This window comes from Mus caroli, chromosome 7 (genome assembly GCF_900094665.2).
Source record: "Mus caroli chromosome 7, CAROLI_EIJ_v1.1, whole genome shotgun sequence".
NCBI classification, from domain to species: domain Eukaryota; kingdom Metazoa; phylum Chordata; class Mammalia; order Rodentia; family Muridae; genus Mus; species Mus caroli.
Genome location: NC_034576.1, coordinates 49050556 through 49074398, shown reverse-complemented (window position 1 = coordinate 49074398; position 23843 = coordinate 49050556). Strand labels below are relative to the sequence as shown.

The 23843-nt window shown below is 47.7% G+C and overlaps 1 protein-coding gene across 3 annotated transcripts in view; it reads left to right on the top strand.

Moving 5' to 3' along the window:
* The window catches only part of Ptpn5 (protein tyrosine phosphatase non-receptor type 5), a 56984-nt gene that overhangs the window by 28167 nt on the left and 4974 nt on the right, over positions 1–23843 (top strand). The window contains exons 1-7 of one of the 3 annotated variants that reach the window (XM_029479060.1): positions 441–507; positions 15819–16012; positions 16493–16660; positions 16883–16966; positions 17369–17610; positions 18707–18896; positions 21254–21338. In XM_029479060.1, coding sequence (XP_029334920.1) covers positions 486–507; positions 15819–16012; positions 16493–16660; positions 16883–16966; positions 17369–17610; positions 18707–18896; positions 21254–21338 — 985 coding nt within the window. In that variant the 5' untranslated portion in view covers positions 441–485. Of the gene's footprint in view, positions 1–440; positions 508–15818; positions 16013–16492; positions 16661–16882; positions 16967–17368; positions 17611–18706; positions 18897–21253; positions 21339–23843 lie in introns of those variants that run through there. The other 2 variants (XM_029479059.1, XM_021167904.2) reach the window with 2 other exon arrangements.

Genomic DNA, 23843 nt, shown 5'->3' with positions numbered 1-23843 from the left:
ACTACTCAGCTATTAAAAAGAATGAATTTATGAAATTCCTAGGCAAATGGATGGACCTGGAGGGCATCATCCTGAGTGAGGTAACCCAATCACAAAGGGACTCACACAATATGCACTCACTGATAAGTGGATATTAGCCCAGAAACTTAGGATACCCAAGATATAAGATACAATTTGCTAAACGCATGAAATTTTCATTTTTTCTAAGCCTGCTCCATGACTCAAACTTCAAGTTCTGACCAGTCCTTCAGCAACATAGCTTCCATGACTGTCCACCACAGGTCTGAGAGCTCACAGAGCCAACGTAGCCTGACAAGAGTACTGTTGCAAATCAGATAGGAAAGGGACCAGCAACTGGCAAGAGAACAACCTCTGTCCTGTTACCTTCACAGAGGTGGACATGGCTATGATGTTGTATGGAGTTGTCTGGGTGTGCAGAGACACTAAAAAAAGAGTCTCAGCGGCTGCTGCCTTCACAGAGGTTGATGCCAGAGCCCACTGAGACAGGTGAGAATTCATCCCATTCCTAAGACACGTGGGGACAGACTAGGAGAAAAAAGGAGAGCTCCTTTTTTGTCCAGTCACCATAGCTCTCAATATATTCTTTATAACCTCCTCGTAAAGCAGGCCCTTTCAACCTTGTCCTTTGACTTGGGCTCATCTCTTCTTTACAGATCTCAGCCTATCACTGCCTTATAAACTGTCTCAAAACTTAGTGGCTTCAAACAGAGACCATCTTAACCCGCTCAAAAACTAAAGGATCAGGCAAGAATCCGCTGGGGGTTCTTCTGTTCCACATTAGCTAAGGTAATCCGCTGGGCTGTGCTCACCTGCTGCTGACCAGAGAAATAATGTCTGAGAGAAAACTTTTCGTATGCACCTGGTGCCTCCGACTCTGCCACGTGGCTTCATTCTCTCTTTAGTTACCCTGGGCTACCTCACAGCATGGTAGTTGAGAGTACGTGGACTTCTCATATAGCAGCTGATTTCTAAGATAGAATACTCCAAGAGGGTAGAAACTGGCGCTTCATTTTTCTTAAGCCTCAGAAACTATAGTATTATTTTGATTTACTGGTCAGAGCTAGCCATACTCTCAGCCCAGATGCAAGTAAAAGAAGAAACATGTTTCCTCTTGATGGAGTTCAGGAATCTACACCACCTTCATCATCTCCTCCTCTCCTCTTACACTGGTTTCTTTCTTAAATATCAATTCCTTTCTCCCATTTCCTACCCCCATTGTTTTTCCAAGCCTTTCCTTATATCAACAACGCACTTCTGCATATCTTAAGTCTTTGGCTTTTCTACTTGTTTGTAAAAAGCACGGCTGTGTGCAGACTCATCTCCAACACTTGTAAGGCCACTGTGTGCTATACCAAAATAAGTTAAAGTTGGAAATAGAGCCAATACGTTTTGAAATGGAATATTTTACATCCTTCTATCTGGACAATATTCATCTGTAAGGAGTTGGAAAGCCAGGTTCATAAGTTAAGCCAGGAGATAACTATGGCTCCTTGTCATTCTGCATTAAGATTCAAAGTTTGGAGAAAACCAAAACTAGCCTAGCTGACTCCATCCACCATAAGGATGCTCACATGCACTTATGTGCAGGGGCATTCTGGCCCATGCATCTGAGCTCCAAACACACCTTCTGCAAAGTAGAAGTGCACAGAGCAGTTCAGAAAACAAGAAGAGAGAGCACCATGCTCAACAGCCAGACTCAGGCCAGGACACACAGAGAAGCTTTGGATGTGGGTAGAAAGGGGGAAACAAATGTCTTCTTGGCTTCATGGACCCCTTCACTTGTGAGAGGGATACCTAGTCAAAGAGGAAAGCAGTCTTTTAAACATAAGCAAACTAAGAGCCATTCTCCTGGTGCTGAGCACATCTGCCCAGGTGCCTGGCGTCACTCTCATAGCTGGACCAGGACAAGTCCCTGCACCACTCCAGCCCTCAGGTCACTCTCCTGCACTGGAGAGTGGGGAAGTTGGTCTTCCCACAGCAGTTGTGAGGCCACAGTGAGCTGGTATGTGCACAGAGCTTGTAAACCAGGGTCTATTCACTTTATCTGCTTTCTATTGTTAGATTCAGACCCGGATGTGAATCTGAGCCCTTCCTTTCAAAGCTTGGGATCCTGAACAAATCATTTCACATCTCTAAACATCGGCCCACCCCACTCAGGCTTTGGCTGACTGTGACTGTTAAGACAGATTGGTTTTTTGTTTTGTTTTTTGTTTTTTTGTGTTTTGTTTTGTTTTGTTTTTTTGCCAAATTCCAGTTGACTATCACCTTCCTTAAAACACGCCATTTCTTTTTTTTTAATTTTATATATGTATATTTTAATTATATTATACATAATACATATGTATATACCATGTTTTTAACACCTACAAACAACTTTCTTTTTTTTCTGATTAATTCATTTTATTTTTTTTAATTAGGTAATTTCCTCAATTACATTTCCAATGCTATCCAAAAAGTCCCCAATACACTCCCCCCCACCAGTCCCCAACCCACCCACCCCCAAAACATGCCATTTCTGATCCAGCAAGAGAGATTGTCAGATTAAGGTGCTTGCTACTAAATCCCATGGCCTAAATTCAATCCCTGAGAACTACGTGGTAGAGAGAAAGACCCACTCCTGTAAGGTGCCCTCCAACTTCCACACACACACACACGCCGTGGCAAATATACATTCAAAAAAAGGCACTTAATTAACAATATACATTTTTAAGAGACCATTTCTCCATTACAAACAAGGCCATTTGGGACTGCACTTCTTCTGTCCACCTAACCCAGTTCCTCCCTCTACCAGCCCACACCAATGGTCCTAGAACCCAGCAGCAAGGCCCACCATAGCCACACCCACAATAGCCACACCCAGCCAAGAGGATGTGAGTCCAGCATGTTGTCATCTCAGAAAGGGGTAAGGCTGCCTGTGTTCGGCAAATTTTGTTGCACAAGTTACCAAAAACTTTACAGCTTAAAACATTCATTATCTTACTGTGTTTTTTATTCAGGAGCCCAGGGATGATTTAAAGGGCTCATGGTTCTGGCTTAGCCTTTCAGAACATCTCAAAATGTTGGTCATTGTACAGTAATCTCAAAACTTAGCTGAGGCCAAACACCTGCTTTAATCTAAATTCACCCACAGCTGTTAACATGCCTCCTATTCCTGCAGCCTGTTGGTCTCAGTTCCTCTCCAAGCAGACCCTTCCATAGCGACCCAATAAGACACTGGTTCCCCCAGTGTGGATGACTTCAGAGAGCATGCCATGCAGGAGAGAGCACCCCAGATGGAAGTCACAGTCTCTTCTAACCTAATCATAGAAGTGTTCTGCCTTCACTTCTGCTGTGTGCTTTTGGCCACAGAGCCTAACATGGTTATCATGTGAGAGAGACTGCACAGGGTTATGAATACCAGGAGGCGGGATCATTGAGGGCCACCTTGGGGGCTGTCTACTATATTGCTTAAAAGATGAATAATTAAATTTGAAAAGCTTTTAATAAAGCTTAATATAACTATCACCCTCCATCCAGCTTCATTTTCAACCCACTAGAATATTTCAGTATGCTTCCTTCTTTGTATCTTTCATTGTTCAATTTGCAAGTTAAATTCTATATAATTGTATATATGGGCTAGTGTGTCATCAATCTTAAAACATGAATATAGAATGTCCATCTTTTAACACAGTTAAATCCTTATAATTCAAAGAGACAGAGTCTTAGGATATACCAATGAACCATCCCAAAATGCTAATTAGATTGTAGTTGTAGGTTGGAAGGCACCCCTTACCTCTGCTTGCTTTGTTGACAGACCCCAACCCTGGGACTCACCCAAGTCCATGAGTAAGGGTTGGTTAATCCTATGAGACCTCTGTAGAGTCAGCTGACCAAAAAAAAAAAAACCAGGGCATCCTGTTTCCTTGTAGAAAACCTACAAAATGACTCAGAGGTCATGTTGGGAGCCCACTCAGGTAAAAGGAGATTCAAAGGCTCCTTGACAATCATCTATGCTGCAACCAGATCCATGAGCCTTTCCTTCTGGGAGGTGTTGATTCCCGAACAGGATCGCTCCAGCTCCCCCAGACTTAGGAGACAGAACAAAAGGCCCTGTCTGTCCTGTCTTTCTCTTTAGACACCGGACCATTCTCCAGTTCAGTGGTTTGGTTTCTGGTTTCCTTGGAGGGGGGGGGGGGTGTTGAGAGTTTCCAGCAAGGCAGGCCATGCTTCTTCCCTGGTCCACATGAGGCCCCTGTCTGGCTTCCTGCACTTGCTTCTTTTTCTCTCTGCTGTGCCCTCTATACATAGTTCATGTGTCTAACATTCATTCTTATTCCTGCCCTTGCTGAATAACTTCAGCATTTCATTCTCTATTTTTTAAATTGTGTATATTGAATAGACAGTCCGTGTGTTACAATGGTTGGAACTAAAGTTCTTTCTGACTTGAAGGTGAAGGTGAAGCAGAAGAAACAGAACCTCGAATTTGAATCCTCTCCCATGCTAGCAACATACAGTGCGCTACTCTTAACAGGGTTCTGGGCAGGAACGATGATGGACTGAGGCTTCTTTCTGGTCAGTCAGATCAGCAGGGTAAATCACAGACGTTCTGCCTGATTGCTAAGCTTGCTTTTCTGCAGGTCAGGTGGGATAAAAACATGTCTACGTAGGATGGTTTCAACTTGTACTGAGCTTCTTGGGCAGTAACTCGGTCCTAAGTCAAATTGTTCCTGCACTGTGTTGGATCTCGATTTGTTACTCAGTATTATGCATGAGTCTAAGTTCCTTGATATTTTGCTCCTAATAGATGCAAATGCTTTCTTTATGTCCCTGAATACCTGGCCTTTCTTCCCCTCTAGTAATGGGCATGCAGCCACATCTCCTACCTCACTCTTCTCATCAATCACACAGGAGAGAAATATGACATTACTCCTCCCTCACTGTGATGCGGTTGTTTGTTTGTTTGTTTGTTTGTTGTCAACTTGACACAGGCTAGAATCAGTCATCTGAAAAGAGGAAATCTCAATTGAGAGACTGTCTCCATCAGATTGTCTGTAGGCAAATACATAGGGCAGTTTGATCAATGATTCCTGTGGAAGGACCCAGCCCACTGTGAGTGGTATCACCCCAAGGCAGGTGGTCTTAGACTGTATAAGAGAACAGAGTAAGCAAGCCACGGGAGCAAGCCAATAAGCAGCAGCAATATTATCTATCAGTCCTTCAGGATGCCCCCATACAGTACCTGTGAAACCTGCTTTAGCTTCTGCTTCCAGGTTCCTGCCTTGACCTCCATCCATAAGGGACTGTAAACTGTAAGATGAAATAAACCTTCTCCTCCTTGAGTTGTTTCTGGTCATAGTGTTTATTACTGCAGTATAAAGCAAACTAGAATACCCAGAGACTACGTACAATTTTCTTTGAGCTTTGCATCTTGGAGCACACCCTCTGATTTCAGACCAATTCAACAGACAACCTGGAGGCAGGCATTGTAAGTGGAGCCTTAAAGAGATGCACAGGAGCCAGGAGGTGCTAGACCATTCCTACCAGCCATGACTAGGACACCTGTGCTTTATCCTAAGAGAAAAATAATAGACAGCCATGGATTTTGATTTCTGAGGTCATTTAGCCAAAACTGCTGAAGAACTCCAAGCTAGGACATGGCCTGCCACTGCTGTGAGTCTTAGGCCACCGACTCTCAGGAGGCCCCCTGTGGAACCTCTTTGCTATCTTACTAATGAGGGAGCAACATGAGAGAATTTTAGGGACAAACCTCAGAACCAGGGGGTGGTGATGCACACCTGTAATCCCAACACTAAGGAGATAAAGGTGGGCGAATCCAGGGTTCAAGGTCATCCTCAGCTACATAGTGAGTTCAAGGCCACTTAGGCTATATGGGACCCTGTCTCAAAAATAAAACAGAAAGACTCTTTATACCCTGGAGCTTCAGTTCTTCATCAGGGAAATGAGAAGGTCAAATGAGAAACTCTCATCTTCCATGGGTCTTAGTGCTTAGGTCTCAGGCCCTTGGGGTTCCTGGTACCTCATCACCCCAGGGTATCCGATGTCTGTTCCCTTGGTTCTCAGCATGGTGGCTGGCACAGGGAATGCACCCATAGAGTCTCACTGAAGCTTTTCACCCTCATAGTTTAGAGCCTCCACTCCAGAGAAGCATGGAGTGCTCAGCCTTTGTGAGCAGCTGCAGAGCTGTCTGTAGTTTCACACGGAACCATTCCATTATATCCTGTCCAAAGTGTACTTGAGTTGCATTTTGTTTAGCATTCTAGATTTAATTAACTGGCAGAGACAAAGCCTCCCTGTTTCCCTAAACCCCGTCCAGGCCCGTTCTACTCACTGACCCCAGCTCTCAGCCAGCAGTCTCACAGCCCCAGCCCACATCCAGGTGGGGTGCTCATTGTCCTCCTGGAGGCTCAGCTGGCCCATGAACAGGAAGTCCTTAACCTTAGCCGGCCTCCCTACCCCACCTCTCGCCCACCTCATCTCTTACTGCTGGCTACCATCTACTGAGCATTCATGATCTGCTAGATACCAGGCTGAGCATGTGTATGTGTTTACCTCATGGTAGCCTAAAAGTCCTATGAGATAATGTTTGCACAACCATTTTCTAGAGAACTAGGTTCAGACTGTCACGCAGTCACTGTGCTTATCCAGGGTCACACATGTAGTAAACGACCAAGCTAGTGATGATTTGGAGTCCTCAATCAGTAGGACTCTGAATCTTCAGGCTTCTAGCCACTACCAGAAGCTGCCTGCCCAGAAGACAGACTGGCTTCAGCCTCAGGACTTCCTCAAGTTTCCTGGAGGTCTGCCTAGCTTAAGTTTCCAGACACAGTCCCCCATCAGTCCCCCTTCCAAAAAGCAGACTCTCTCCTGTCTGTGAGCAGTGATCAGTCCATGTGTCCACAGCAGACTAAGCAGTATGTACCCTTGACCTCCAAATCCCTTCCATCATCTTGGCCCCGGTCCGAATTTTAAGAGTCTCCCTAACCAGAAAAGCCCACCCACCGAACACGATTGACTGTGCCTAGAGAGGTCCCACCCTGCCCTCTGTGTCCTAGAGAGGCAAATGCAGCAGCAACAGCCTAGGGTAGGTAACAGAGCCAGAATGAGAAGGCTGATGCCATCACCAGGCCTCCTGGGTCTGTGCCCTGACCCTTCCATTCATACGATGGCTTTGGACAGGTCCCTTCCTCTTGGACATCTTTCTTTTTTCTGAACTGTAAAAGAACAGTCCCAATACCTCTGCCATGCAGCCATTAGAGGACTTAGTGCTAGTAAAGAGGTCACCAGAGTCTCTCCTCACCAGGTAGCCAAATTTCATACAAGAAGCCAGCAAGCACATGTTGGATTTCCATTTCCAGCCTGGCAATCCTGCATGTGGCATCTCTTCTGCCTGGTATGGGGGCAGAGACCACCACCTGTTGGTGAAGGGGCTGTGGAAGATTTACTCTTGTTCAAACGACCACAGAGAGGTTCTGCACCTTGCCCAAGTCACGGGGCTGAGAATGGTGAGCACCTGCATTCTGGTCCAGAATCTTCTCACGCTGAAAATAGTTTTCCTGTTCTACCCCGTCCTGCCTGCTGAAGAAACAGAGAGATGAATAAGGTGTGGGTGGTGGGGCTGGAGAGATGGCTCACTCTGGAAAATGCTGGTTGTGTAAGTACAAAGGCCTGAGTTTGGAGCCCTAGCATCACAAAAACAAATTTAAAAAATATGGCATCGGGTGCTCATAATCTCCTACCACCCCACTCCTGGGGGAAGCAGAGACAGGAGGGTCCACGGAGCTCACTGGCCAGCCAATATAGACTAATCAGTGAGACCTTGCCTCTAAAATAAGATAGACAGCACCTGAGGAACACCAGAGGTTGGCCTCTGGCATGTACATAGTGGACACAAATACAAGACACAGGCCTACCATCAGCCAGTTTATTATCCAGCAGAGCCTTGCTCCCTCCCCAGGCACTTGTCCTGCTTCACCTTTTGTGGATCTCAATCTTGGCTAGCAGGACTGATGGAGCAGAGGAGATGTCAGGAGCCAGTTCACACTCCCAAATACCTGCGTCTACTGCCCATTGCCTTTGCAGAGAGGAACCAGAATTTTTTTTTCACCAGGACTCCTGGTGCTCCTAGAACCCTGCTGGCCTTCACTTGCATGCAGGAGTGTACACACATACACACATGCACACACACATGCATGCGCACACACACATGTACACACTTGACTCTATTTCCTAAATTGTTAGGAGGGATTGAGAATCAATACTCTAGGAGCTGCACCAGCTTGTGGTAAACACTCAGTCTGTTCCCAGAAGCTCAGCATGGTGGCTCCCATCTGTAATCCCAGAATTCAGGAAGTGGGGGGTGGGGGGGGTAGGAAGGTCAGGAGTCAAAGACCATCCTTGGCGACATGAGGAGTTCAAAGCCAGCTTGGACTATAGGAAATGCTGTCTTAAAGGGATGGAGGGTGTCTGTTCATAATGCTTGGGGTAGCAGACAACCCCCATGCTCTGCCATTTGGCTACCTAGTGACCTTAGGCAACCCATGTCCCCAAGTTGTCCCTCAGTCTATTCAGAGAAATTAGCAGGCTGAGCCAGATAAGCCTCCCTGGCTCGATAGTCAATGACTTTGGAAACCTGAACAGGACTAAGTGCCACGCCCAAATGGCCAGTGGTCTCCTGTGAACAGTAGACCGCCCTTGGCTGGGCAGTCACTCCTGGCCACTCTAAGAAAGAAGAAAAGCTGAATGGGACCATCTCCCTCCACACATAAACAGGAACAGGCAGGCTTCAGCTCCAGTCATGGTGGGTTGCTGCTGGAAGCAGGCAGATGAGTCACTGGAGAGTCTCTGTGGTTCTCAGGCTCCACAGCACCAGCCCCCAGGCAGTGGAACTGCAGAACTGAATGGTGTGATTGGAGAGCTGGGGTACAAGAGAGATCAGCGTGTCCTCACATGCTCCAGATGACACCTGAGGCCCATATGCCTTCACTCTCTACCCTGGATCTCACAAGTTTCAGCCTGGGTTACTGATCCTGCCTCTCAGTCACTCTTCCCCCTCCCTCCATAGCACCCAATATCCCAGGATCCACCTGCCAAATAGCATGCACAAAAACTGCACAGCATCCCAGGACAGCTGAAAGGGTTAGAGGTTCCCACATGACCCTTTCCTAAGAAGTCATATGGCAAAAAGAAACCCTCCCTTATTGTCAGGAAGCTCTGGGTTCAAATCTCAGGTCTGCATTTACTTGGAAAAGGTGTTTAACTTCTCTAAGGCTATATTTCCTCCACTGGAAAAATCGCTATCACCCCACTCGAGGCAAGCCTTTCAAGAGCCTCATATCAAATCGCCTGTAAGCAAGCAGCCTCTGAGTGGTGGTTTCATGTATAGCAAAGCAGCTATCTTACTGAGAACTACTGACGCTAACCCTCCATACAAGCATCTGCTTCTCCCTGCCAACTGGGACCTAATGATAACATCTGTCATAGAGAGGCCACTGCAACTACTTTGGGAACAGCACAGCCAGCCCAGGGAGGTGATGTCACCTTTCCCAGAACACGACAGTGAGTGAGAGGGGGCACAGGACAATAAGAAGTAGCATTATCGCTAGAAGATGGACAAGAGCTAAGAGAATGAATGGGCCAGGACCCAGGCATCTTCATAGGCAGGGCTGCTTGTTCACTGCTAAATTCCCAGAGCCTGGCCCAGTTCTTGGCAGTGTAGGCACACAGCAAATCCTTAATTGAATAGCAGGGGAGCAAACCCTTGTGGTCTGAGCTCTTGGCATGTAAATAAGTCTGCTCTGGACTCGCACACAGATGAGCAGAGGCTAAAGTCAGGGCTGGGATCCCAGTGTCATTCTCCATATCTGGAGTTTCTACCACTTTCTATCAGGGATTCCCCACTGCCTACCCGTGGAGATCGGGGCTTCTTAATGGGAGGTCTATGGAGCCCCCTCCAGATTGTATGCACAGTACAGTGTATGTTTGATGGTGTGTCTAATCTGATCATTTCTGTCCAGAAAATAAGTTTTTAATTGTAAAAAAGATTTTATGTTTTCTTTTATGCATGTGTGTGTATACATATTAACATTCATGCATATGGTACCCACAGAGCCCAGAAGTATACATATCAGATCTGTAGCTAGAATTACAGGTGATTGTGAGCCTCCTAATGTAGGTGCTGGGAACTGAAAGAAAGTTCTTAGCCACTAAGCAATCTTTTTGGTCCCCAGTTTTTTTTTTTTTTTTTTAGATTTTCATATTATCATTAGTGTGTATGTGGGGGGGGGTGACACATGTGACGATCAGAGGACAACTTCATCATATTGATTCTCTCCTTCCACCTTTATGTAGGTTACAGGGATCAAACTCAGGTTACCAAGTTGTATGGTAAGGATCTTAACACACTGAGTCATCTAACTGGCCTCAGAAAGTGACTTGACATAAACTCTGCTCTGAACGACATATATCTGCCTGGCGCCTGGTAAATCTCATCATTTGGTTCATCAGAACCCCCAGAGATTTTTTTCTTTAAATGCAGAGCCTTGGGCTAAAGCTATATGGATCAGCTAATAGAATGCCTCCTTAGCTTGCACAAAGGCCTGGACTTGATCCCATCATCGTATAAAATCAGGTGCAATGACGCATGTCTACCACCCCAGCACTTGAGAGGTAGAAGCAGGAAGACTAGAAGTTCAAGGTCATCCTCAGCCACACCCTAAGTTTGCAGCCAACCTGTAATGCATGGGACTCTGTTTCAAAGGGAAAACAATGTGGAAAGCTTCCACCTCTGTCTCTGAGATCTCCATTCAGGACCCCATCATATACAGTTAGCCTACCATTTCCTATATGCAGATGTAATGGCCACAGGTTCTCAGAGGGGCTTGCCTGCCTTCTGAGTGGCTGTTATGTTAGGGGTAGAGCTATGTGCACTGGCATTCTCTATATCCCACACTTCTTAGTGTGGATTGAGTCAGAGCCTGAAACTTGAGAGTACTAACTTGGATTCGTAAGACCTGAACTCAGAATTTTTTCTTTCTTTTTTTTTTTTCCTTTGTTTTTCGAGACATTGTTTCTCTGTTTAGCCCTGGCTGTCCTGGAACTCACTTTGTAGACCAGGCTGGCCTCTAATTCAGAAATCCACCTGCCTCTGCCTCCCAAGTGCTGGGATTAAAGGTGTGCGCCACCACGCCCAGCCTTTTTGTTTCTTTTTAAGAATGTCTTTCTTGCTACATATATGTTGATAGATAAATAGATAGACAGACAGGAATTTAAGATATATAAATAAAATTACCTCTCTTCTCCCTCTCCTCCCCCCAAAACTGACATGATGGCACATGGCTTTGATCTAAGCACTTGGAAGGCAGAGGCAAGTGAATCTCTATGAGTTCAAGGTCAGCCTAGTCTACATAGAGTTCTAGGCCAGCAGGGCCACACACTGGCACCCTTTCTCAATAAGTACACAAAAATTGCTGTTAACACTTACTGCACATCAGATCATCACACTACCTGTGTGCAACACCACCCCCTCTTCGTAAGGCACACTCTACCTTCTCCTCGGCACATTACCTTTTCTTACAGCTTAAGGCCAATAAGATCGCACTGTGTATAACCTCACCTTTGCACTCCAAACTTCCAAACTTTCTTCCTATGTTATTAAATATTCATCCACAGAATCATAATATAATGGCTGCATGATACTTTATTGTAAGCAAGCTTCATGCTTCTCAGACTGGAGCACATGTAACCCTGAGGGCAAAGCCACAGGATAAATGTCACCCGTCTTCCTGAAGCACAAATTTGATTCAAAACTTTGGGAGGGAAAAAAACCATTTTAATATCAAAATGAACACTATGCCACAGTGTAGGTTAAGAGAAAAACCTATCATTTTTTTTTAAAAAAGAAAGCAACAAAGTTCTAATCTATGTGAGCTTAATGTTGTTACCCTATGAGGTTAGAAACAAACAAGAACGCGACTCCAGTTCAAGTGCCTGTGCACACATAGGTATAGGAAAAGGCCCAGGGAAGAGACACAACTCAAAGGCTGCAGTTTGAGCTGGGCCAAGAAGCCAGTGGTCCTGGCCTGCATCTTGCCACCCCTCCCTACATGACATCACCATCAACTGTATGCACGGGGGGGGGGGCCTTGCCCTTGAGAAATCACCCTCCTACAGAGGAGGATGTGCCTCCCACACGGTCTGTCTTCTAGCAGCAGCTTTTCCTTTCTCTGTACCTAGAATCAATCTGAACTTGCTGGTCACCAGCTGTGCCCATCATGGGTGAGCCACCCTCCTCTTTCTCTCTTAGACCCCCCCAGCACTCTGACACATCACCTATGTGCATTTATTTGTTCTGGTTTTCCCATGGAGCTAGCAATCACTCATTCCAAAGCAAGAACTGTAGTATGACCTGCCACTTATTGGGTGCCTGCAAACTGTCAGAAAGCATACAGAGTTTTATCTATAGCATCTAAAGTCTTCATAGCATCTCTGCAAAGTATATATTATCGCCTCCCCATCCCCACCCCGCCACCACCAACCTTACTGAGTAAAAAAAAGGAAAGGAGGAGGATGAGCCAGGCAGGGTGGTGCACATCTTTAATCCCACACTTGAGAGACAGGCCGATCTCTGAGTTCAAGGTCAGAGATCTGCATAGTGAGTTCCAGGCCAGCCAGAGCGACACCTGTCTCAAACATGCAAACAAACAGAAGGAACAGGGTAAAATACTATCACTTGTCCATCAGGCACTCATCCAGTCAACATGCACCAAGCCTAGATGCCAACAAACAAACTGATACCACTCTGCCCTCGGGGACTTGTAGGTGAATAGACCCAGTGACGTTCTACATGGCATTTTACAAATCATAGTGAGTGTAGTGTATCCAGAGTCCCAAGTGACTTGCCTCAAACTGAACCCATCTCTTCCATTTACCAAACAGGCCACCTTGAGGGGGGGAAAAACATAACTCTTAGCCATTCTGTCCTTCATTTCCCCTTTGTAAAAATCGGGGGAGCGATGGCAGTACCAACTTCCTAGGGATGCTGTGAATAATAAGTGAATTAATGTATGCCAGCATTCAGAACAGAGGCGTGTCAAGGTATCTTGTGGTGGGTGGTAGTATGAAGAAAGGGCATGGGTAATGGGGCAGCACCTAGTTCCGGTGACATTTAATTGTCAACCACAAGATGAATAGGGGTTTCCTAGGTGACAGAGACAGTGGCAAAGGAGAGAGCAGGGTGTTGAAGGAATATTCTAGGTAGAGGGAATAGGCAAACATTAGGTACAGCAGCAGCTCACCTGGGAGCTACCAAGGAACAGCTGGACTACAGCATTGAGGAGCTTCTAGAGTCTGCAGCTGGCAGCAAGGAGCCTGGGATTTTAACAAGGCTTCTCCAAGCCCAAAGTTCTCGCATAAGCCTGCGCATCTAAGTCTGGTGAGAGGCTCGGTAAATGTTGAGTGAATGAACACATGGGCAGCTGTGTTGGCTTCACACGCTTCTGTTGTCAGCCAACAAATGCACACATGCAAGTCCACATGTATAGTGATGTACAGACAGGCCCATGCCAATTGTCCTGTCCAGCTGGGCACATCCACTTTGTCAGGCTCTTTCTTTTGGGTGGGATGCTGACCTGAGTTTGGATGGAAATTTCCAGCATCTGGAACTCTGAACAGTGAGGATGCTGTTCCTGGTTCCCCACACCATATCAGGATGCTCGGATCTAAGGCAGAATGTTCACGTGAAATTCCCTTTTGAAAAGTCTTGATGGAAAAGCAGCCTCCGGATCAGAATAGAGCAGAGCTTCTGCCCTGCAGGCACAGGCAGAGGCACTCAGAGCACTTGGTGACAGCCTGTGTTGCCCCTGACAGGGTGTAGAGGCTCAGTAAGAAAAGCAGGGGTGGGCTGAAGATGTAGATCGATTGGTAAAGTGGTTACCTTGCATGAAACCAGGCCCAGGACATGGTCTCCAGCACCACATAAACCAAGCATGGTGGTGCAAACCTGTAACCACAGCACTCCGGGAGGCAGGAAGGGGGTTGGGGAGGGTGGGGATCAGAAGTTCAAGGCCATCCTTAGCTACATAGTGAGTTTGAGGTCAGCCTGAATTTCATGATGCCTCAAGGAAGGAAGGAAGGAAGGAAGGAAAGAAGGAAGGAAGAGAGGGAGGAAGGAAGGAAGGAAGGAAGGAAGGAAGGAAGGAAGGAAGGAAGGAAGGAAGGAAGGAAGGGAGGGAGGGAGGGAGGAAGAAAAAAGAAAAGAAGGAAGTGGAGCCAGGAGGATGAGTATGCAAATCTAACAGCCTGAGTTCAATCCCAGAACCCACATAGAAAAATTAAAAAGATCTTAAAATGCACCTGAAATCCTAGCATTTCTCTTTTTTTTAAGTATTTATTTATTTTTATTTCATGTGCATTGGTGTTTTGCCTGTGTGCATACCTGTATGAGGGTGTCAAGTCCCCTGGAACTGAGTTACAGACAGTTGTGAGCTGTCACGTGGGTGCTGGGAATCGAACCCAGGTCCTCTGGAAGAACAGCCACAACTCTTACCCACTGAGCCATTTCTCCAGCCCCAATTCTAGCATTTCTAAGGGAAGATAGAAGAAGGACAAGAAGGAGGATCAGCTGGGAGCACTTACAGCACAGCATTGAACAATGAGAGACTCTGCCTCAAGAGTCATTCTTTCACTAAGACAAGTCGTGCATGCTCTCACTTAATAGTGTTTTTAAGACAGGAGAGCCTGAGGCATGGGGAGAGGTGGCTCACTTGCTGCTCTTCCAGAGGACTCAAGTTTCATTCCCAGCACCCACGTCAGGCAGCTCACAACCATCTGTAACTCTAGCTCCAGGGAGCCCAATGCCTCTGGCTTCCTTGGGCACCTGCGCTCATGTGCACATACCCACATTCAGACACATACACCGATTTAAGAGCACTGACTGCTCTTCCAGAGTTCCTAAGTTCAATTCCCAGCATCTACATGGTAGCTTACAACCATCTGTAATGGGATCTAATGCTCTCTTCTGGTGTGTCTAAAGACAGCGACAGTATACCCATATACATTAAATAAACAAGTCTTTAAATAATAATAATAATAATAGTCTTAAATTGGAAAGGCTAATAATGTGGAACACAGTCCCCATTTCTCAGATGAGTAAACTCAGGTTCAAAGAATAAGTACCCTAGGCTATACCAATTGTAGCCATCCAGAATTAGATGCCAGGTAGCCATTATCTATTCTTCTCACCAAAATTTTCTTCCATACTGTTCTGACTTCTGCTTCCTGATCTGATTGGGGGGAGGGGTCTCAAGATGGGGAGATGCGCAGTCATAACCACCCCAGGATTTCAGTCTTCCAGCCCCACTTGGAGCACATATCACAAAAGACAAAATTCTGAGAGCGGGAGTGGGCGGGTTTGTTCACGGTCACGGCCTGCTTATGCCGTATTCTTTTTCTTCCCCTTGCTTTTCTAATTGAGTTTGAGGTCGTTGTTTTTGTTTCCTTAAGAAATGGAAAAGAATGAAGCTGCGTAAATACAACGGTATTAACTCTGAAACCCCCCTGCCATTTTAACTCTCTTACTGCAGAAATAAAAGAGAAATAATTTGTCCACCCACACGTAGCTCTTTCTGACGAAGGTAGGTGAATATTGCTTTGCTAATCGAGGGTGACTGCTGGAAGTGGAGCCTCTCTGACTGAGAGGAAAGCTACAGCAACCCTGAAAGGAGCCAGACCACCGTAGGTCCACAGAGTCCTGAGCTCAGCCAGAGCCAAGTCACCAACCCCTCCTGTCCCAACTTCCTCAGGTCTCCCCCAGCCGGTAGAGATGGAAGCACCGGACGAGGCCGAAGGACTCCCCAGCAAGCAGAAAGAGATGCCACCACCCCCGCCACCCTCACCGCCCTCTGAGCCAGCTCAGAAGCTGCCACCTCAAGGCGCTGGGAGCCACTCCCTCACCGTCAGAAGCAGCCTGTGCCTGTTTGCTGCCTCTCAGTTCCTGGTAAGGATGTCATGGGTTTCATCAGACCCGGAGAGAGGGTGGGTTGAGGGATGGATGGCCTTCTCCTTCTCCCAAAGATGGCTGCCTGGGGAGGTTGAGGGATGAAGACCTTTCTGATGGCTCCAGTTACTTCAAGTCTTCATGACTGGAGTGAAGGGAAGGCTGGAATTCTGAGCTACAATCTCAGGAATTAATTTCCTCATATCCTGCCATCCCTAATCCCTAACTCAAAATCCCGGGTCCCTGAGCCCCATGTCCTACAGAGTTCTCTCTGAAGACCCCTGTCTAAGGAAGCCTTTCTGGAAGACTTCCCTTGTGTGTACCTGTGGGGTCTCCTGTGGGGAGGGGCTGTCTCAGTTGTCTGTGATTAGTTTTTCTCCTGAAGAGTGCTGAGGCCTCCTCTGGGTACACTACCCTTCCCTCCACTGCCCAGACTGAGAGGCTCAGGAGCCTCGTGGGGGCTGAAGGTGAGCTCTGCAGGGCAATATAGGGGCAAAGGGCTGCAGCCGTACACTCAGTCTGCGCCCCCAACTGCCCCAGCTTGCCTGTGGGGTGCTCTGGCTCAGTGGCCATGGCCACTCCTGGCTGCAGAACACCACAGACCTCATCTCCTCCTCGCTCACAGTGTTGAACCATCTGGGACCTGTGGTGAGTAAACTCTGGGGGCCCCCTAGGACAGTGGGATGGAGTGGGTTAAGCTGGGGTTCCCATCCCACCCTCACAACCCCTGGCTGGGGTGTCTGAGTTCAAGAGATGCTTCTAAGAACCCAAAGGCCTTCTGTGGTCATCCACCCAGATGGGTTAATAGATAAGAACCCTGCCCTTCCCCAGTCTCTCAGTACACTGACCAGTTTGTCTGATGTTCCCCAGGCCTGGCTGGGTTCTGGGACCTGGGGGATACCAAGTCTGCTGCTAGTCTCTCTGACTGTGAGCCTGGTCATCGTCACCACCCTGGTAAGGTGCCTCTGTCCTCAACCTCAGTGCCATCCCTCCCCACCCCTCTCTAAAGTCCCCCTTCCAGGTGGGATGGCCAGGATTCTGAATGGGGCCCAAAGATGGGCTTATCTCCTTGAAGCAGTACAGCTCCTTAAAGCAGGAGGCTCCTTTCTAGAAGTGAGGGGGGCTGAGAAAAACGGCAGAGGCAGAAATAACCCCAGGCCCCACCCAGAAGGATTAAATCACAAGAAACTGGGGACAGAGAAGAGAGAGTGGGGGAAACCTGACATGTAGGAACCAGAAGAATGTTATTGCTACAAACCTTGTAGCATCAGAGAGCTCAATCCCACGGGATACCCCAGGAGCCCGGAGGGCACCAAGCACAATCCCCGGTCCATGATGCTGTGTGCTCCCAACCAGGTGTGGCACCTCCTCAAGGCACCCCCAGAGCCACCTGCCCCACTGCCCCCAGAGGACAGGCGTCAATCAGTGAGCCGGCAGCCTTCCTTCACCTACTCAGAGTGGATGGAGGAGAAGGTAGAGGATGACTTCCTGGACCTGGACGCGGTGCCCGAGACACCTGTGTTTGACTGTGTGATGGACATCAAGCCTGAGACTGATCCTGCCTCATTGACTGTCAAGTCCATGGGTCTACAGGAGAGGTGGGAGGGGTAGAGGAGGGGACGGGCCTGGGGTCACAAACTCTCAGCTCTCCTTAGAGGGTAGATGCCTAACTCCTGCTTTAGAGAACAGGGTTGTCTTCATACCTTAGCATGCATAGACATGTACTTTTCCAGCAATGCATGTTGATCAGGGTACCACAAGATGAATGTCCAAAATATAATAATAATACAATTCCTTCCCATGTACATATGGGCATGTTTAGGTGTGCACAGATACATACCGATACTCTCCTTGGCTTGAGGAAGTCAGGGTTAGTTTCCTTACAGTTTTAACTTAAGATTCCTTGAGTTTTGACTTACCTCTGTTCCTTGTAATGTGTAATTTGACAAAGGGACAATAGATAGCATTTCCCAAAAACCTCCTGGGCATGAAAACCCTACTTGCCTAAAGTACCCCCATAGAATTTCATGAGCATGCTTTGGGAGATAGTGACACCCTCTGTTTAGAGCTAAGTAAGCTAACACATTTCTGGTTTGAGATACCTACAGAATGTCATTAAAAAAAAAAATACTCAAAGAGGACTCAGAAAACCTATACAATGCTTCTTGGCTCAGCCACTTCCTCATAGTGAAAACCTAGACAATATTAGTGCTCTCCCAAACTCAGTGCCCCTTTCTATGCAATGAGGATCCTTCCTGTCCTGATGTGTTAGACACTATGCATGATGGAGTTGGGGCATGATGGAGTTGCTACTGCTAGCTGCCCTTGGGCTCCCTTCTCCCTTAGATGTAGAGGGTCTTGGCCTCTCCTAGCAGAGATGCACTTGACCCCATGCCAGCCTTATTCTAGAACTGTGCTACTGAAGTCTGAAGGTGTCCTCTTGAGCTTGAGCCTCACCTTAGTGAATGTCTCCCCTGTGGGCCTCCTTCCTCAACAGAAAGGGGAGGTGTTAGGAACAGCATGAGGGGGAAGCTTTTAGAACAGGGGCCTCCACCTGACTGTGCGAAGGAACAGATAGGTGTAGGCAGAAAAGTATGGTCCTTAGGACAGGTTCTTGTCACATCCCTCTTCCTGGAGTCCACTCTGCTCTCCACTGACCACCTTTCTCCTTCTCCTCTTCTATGACCTTTTTAGGAGAGGCTCCAATGTCTCCTTGACCCTGGACATGTGTACTCCTGGCTGCAATGAGGAGGGCTTCGGCTACCTGGTGTCCCCACGAGAAGAGTCAGCCCATGAGTACCTGCTCAGCGCCTCCCGTGTCCTCCGGGCAGAAGAGCTACATGAAAAGGCTCTGGACCCTTTCTTGCTGCAGGCGGAATTCTTTGTAAGTCCCTCCAAGAGGCCACTCCACCATTGTCCATGTAGTGGTCCACCACCCAGCCAGTCAGTGCTCAAATATACAGCCCCAAACATGAAAGAGACTAACATCTCCTAGTCGTCATCTCCCTCAGCATCCTGCACAAGCTCTCACCCTCTGAGACCTGATGTCCTCCCTTGGAAAGTCAGACAAATGGCAGGAGTTAGGGAGATGACATCGTGTGTCAGGCAGGCAGTGGTACTTGGCCGGGTCCTTGCAGGACGTAAAGGGGACAATACCATATAGCAGGCAGACAGCAGTGCTTCTGGATCTGTTTCGAGGACCGTGCTTTGGAAGCTGTGGAAAGCAGCAACCTCCTGGTGGTGTGGTTCAGAGGTAGAGCCTGTGCCTAAAAGCATACACAAAGTTGGGCCAAAGCCCATAGGAAAAGAACCTTTTGTTTTTGCACTTTCCTGTCTTCCCACCCTCCTCTGTCTCCGTGATCAGGGATGTTTTTCCCCATGTCCCTAGGTCTCCCCTCTTCTCCCCTAGGTTTAAAGCTTAGGCCTAACTCCTTTTCCAACCTCTAACCAGCATGTGTTAGATCTAGAAGGGCCTAATAACTAACAGTCCTGATCCCCTGCCTGGAGTGTGCAGCCATCTAAGAGCTCAGCCGTAAGAAAGTGTGGCCTGTGATGAGTGAGACTGAAGTGAGCCTCGGCAGAGTGAGACAAGAGTATGCTTTTGATACTAAGCCTCAGACAGAGCAAATGGCACAGCTGCAGGAGTCTTAGCCTTGTCCCATGGATCTGCACCCACAATTAATAAGAGAACCCCAGCAGAGAGAAGGGAGGAACTGAGGCCCAAAAGCCCACTTTCCCATCAGACTCAGGTCGCTCATTCCCTTGTGCCACATGGGCTCAGTGCCCCAGGATCCACCAGCAAAAGAGTGCTGGGTCCCAGCTTGCTTCTCCAGCCTTGTGCTCCACTCCCGAACCAGTGGGAGCTGTCCACTTCTGGGCCAGGGAACTGGGACCTTCCTCGAATCACTCCAACCTCCAGGTCTCTAGAAAGCCTTCCTTCCTCCACCACCCAGCCTCAGCTCCCACCTCTCCCCATGAAAAGAGCCCTCCACATCCTTTCCTGCTCAGTAAATACCATCGATGTTTGTCAAGGAGGAAGGAGCACAGGTTGCTCATCCACTCCATGAGCAGTTCTGCACACATGTGTGGTGAGGGTTTTTTTTAATTATTATTTCTTTTGATTCGCACAAGAGTCCTAGGACGGTACCACTGTCTGCATTGTGCAGAGACCATATAGTATATCCAGAAACAGTGAACCAGAACAGACAGATGAGAAGAAACTGCATAGGGAGGCATCCCTGAGGAGACATCCCACTGGCCATCCATGAGGGGACAGAGCTGGGGTGAACCTAACAGTGAGAGCCAGTTTGGAGGTACAGGGCTAAAACTAGTATTCTCAGCAAGTGCAGCACCATGAACATAGACCTTCATGGTTCTGAGCAGAGCAGGGAGGCATGACTATGAATGGAAAATCAAGAACAAAGAAAGCCAAATCAGGAAGATCACAAGTTCAAGGCCTGCCTGGATACTATAATGAGTTCAGGGGTAGTAAGCAACTCATTGAGACTCTGCCCCAAATTTTAAAAGCGCAGAGGGAAAAGAGAGAACTGGAATCTTAGCTTAGTGGTGGGGTACTTGCCCAGCATGCACAAGGCTCTAGGTTCAGTCTCCAGTATGAGGGAAAAATGGGAAAAGGAACAAAAGAGGGAGGCCAGGTCCAGAGAGACTTCACACACTTGGGTACCCATCAGACATGGGTGCTTCAAAGGGAAAATGGGCTTAAGGGATGGAGAAGCAAGCTCTCTTTTTACTGAGCAATTGGGGAAGGTTTTTGAAGTGACCTCAGATAGATGCGTGGAGGAGATGAAGGTGGGCAGATACTATCAAAAAGTGAGCATCACAAACAAAAGTCCAAGGAGAGGATGACAGATGGCAGGCACACGCGTCCCCAGAGCTACCTGGCTGTCTGCTGCAAAGAGAGCAGGGAAGGAGGCGGTGGCTGTGGCAAGGTCACTTTTTGTCTTGTTGTTTTCTCTTGGCCTTTTACTGTACGTCTATCACAAACCAGGCTGGCCCTCAACAGACAATTGCTCTGCTATTTATTTTATGCCCTTGTCATATGCCAGTAACTCTTCTAAATGGGTGTGTGTGAAAACTCACGTAGCAAAAAATGCTTATCAAGTGAATGCATGAACTCAAGACAGTGCCTACACTGGCAGTTGGAGGCAAGCAGCCTCTGAATTTGGACTTCTGAGAAGACTGTCCTCAAGCTGCTCACAGCCCTGTGTCTTTCTCTTCTAGGAAATCCCCATGAACTTTGTGGATCCAAAAGAGTACGATATCCCAGGGCTGGTGCGGAAGAATCGGTACAAAACCATCCTTCCCAGTGAGTACCTGCTGCCCCAAGGTGTGGAGGGAAGAGAGATCCTGTCATCTGGGAAGTCCTCAAGTCCAGGACCCATGGGGATGATGAATGATCTTCCAGGGAGATGGGATGGAGGCTAGGACAACCAGGAAAGGGAAGGGAATGAGCAGGGACTGCTTCGCCTTCTGTCCCTGGCCAGTGGCATGGAGCGCAACTGTAGAAACAGTTACAAAAAGGGCGGCTCTGAAGCATGAAGTACATGTGCATGGCCTTTCTCTTCCTAGTGGGTATATCATGTTTTAAGAAAACATTAAAGGTTCAGAGAAGGTAAGTGACTAACCCACAGCCACACAGCTAGCAAATCAAGGCTTTAAACCTGGGCTTCTGTGGACCCAGAATCGAGTCCTTCTGATTACCTGTGTCCTATACGATCTGACCGTCAGTCCTCTAACAAGCAGAGCCACCTCCCAAAGGAAATGAGGTGCTGTCATCCTGCAGTGACCTGTCTATTGTAGGGTGTATTGTGGGGCTACAGGGCAATGCCCCTCTAATGCCTGAGTAGGGCTTGTCTCCTTTGGAGGTGCTTTGACCAGCTGACCTGCTGTTCGCATTCTATCCCATGATGTCACTGTCAGGTCATCTTTATCAAGATCTTCTGAGGGCTACCTCAGAAGAAGGGGGTGGCCTGTTGGAAATGAACCCACACACACACACACAAAACCTACTCCACTCAGTGTGTGGAGTAGTGAGCCCTTAAAAAGCAGTTTGCCATCAGCATCTCCAACAGCATGTAAGATGTCATGACTTATTTTTAACTTTTAAAATATCGACTTGTGGTTGCTATGGTTACACAGTCTCTAGGTAGTTACATTTAAACAAAGCACCATTTAAGGCCAGGATGCCTTATTTGGGCTGTTCACCTCTTTTCTCAACTTATCCTCTCTGCTCCTGTTTTTCCTGAAGGCAGTGGCCTGGCTACCCCAGAACCTAGCGTTCTGCTTTGCTCCTTAGAATGGCCACTAGAGCTAGTCATACTCTATGTGGTCCTGCTGGATTGTTGACAGGTTCCCACCTCCTCCAACCATACCCTGAACCTACAGGCCCCCCACTCAACACAGAATGTTGTACAGCCAGGCAGAGATGACCCTGAACCTTAGAAGACTAAACAAGGGGGAGGGTGAGACAAAGAACATGGAAGGCCCAGCAGAGGCAGCCTCTGTGATCAGGAACACCCTGAGATTTATTGTACCACTGAGCACACACATTTCCTGAGCCCCATCCAGGGACTGAGAATTGGATTCTGCACACTGAGCTTGGTGTCTAGCAAAATAAAGAGCTCTGTAGACAGTCCCAGGGTGAGCACCCCATCAGCAGACTGAATGAAGGTCAAAATGCAGGGTCACAATGCTGTCCCATTCAGCACAGTTCCTCAAGTCCCAAAAGGACAGCAAGTGACTGGGTGACACACCGGTCCTTCTTGAATGAAAAGGTAGATGACTCCCTCAGATCCAGCCCCCTCCATTCCATCCCTTATTACCAAATGACTTTATGGGTGTTCAGTCTTCCATGTTGCCCAATTCTTATGAGCACCATTTACATATGGCACACAGATGCCAGGCAGGACAGTCTGTGACCTTGACACTTCCTGGATTGTGGCCGTCATATCCTGACTTGTGCTTTTTCTCCTTCTTGCCTCTTCTCTCTCACAATGAGGCAGAACAGAAATCTAATTGTGTCCCCTTCCTCCTTAAACACAGTCAATGTCACCCTCTGTAAGCAAGGTATGTGATACTATCTGGCATCTGGCTCCTCTCCAGCACCAGTCTCAGCCTTGGCCTGTGCACCTGATCAAACAAACTGCTTGCTGTTTCTTCTCCTGGCCCTTCAACCCTGAAAGGTGCCACAACCACCCTGTCCCAGTCCCAGTCCTTTCTGTCCCCTCTGTCCCCTCTGTCCCTCCAGCCCCAGAGCTCTCAGGCCATGCTCCACTCATCTTCCTACCCAACGCTATGCTATCCTTAAGGCAGGGATCATTCATCTCTTGTTGATCTAGAAGGTTCTTCTCATAGACACAGCATCAAGCAGAGCTGGCGTGAACCTGCAATCATGACCGCCACAACAGTGACTCTCTGATTGCAAAGTTTTCACATCTGGCCAGAAAGGACAGCACCCACATCTGTCCTTAACCTGGATAAGTGAAACCAAGACAGCCCAGGCAGAGCTGAGCACTCTCTTCTGTTAGCCTTGCAGAAGGCCCCTCCTGCCTACTCTTATCCCTCTCTTCCCCTCCCCTGAACCACTTCTATGCACTCTCTACAAGAACTATCTACACCCATATCTTCTGCCATGACCCAGGCAGAGATGGGGGTCTGGCAGGGGGCTGGGAATGAGAGGCAGACAGCCATCACCCCCATCATCACCCCAACAGCTCTAGGTTCTTCTCCTTCCCATCGTCTGCTGGGAACTCATGATCACAGCAGTTATGTCTGTTAGGTAGCATTTGCCCCATGCTGTTGAGTGGTGCTT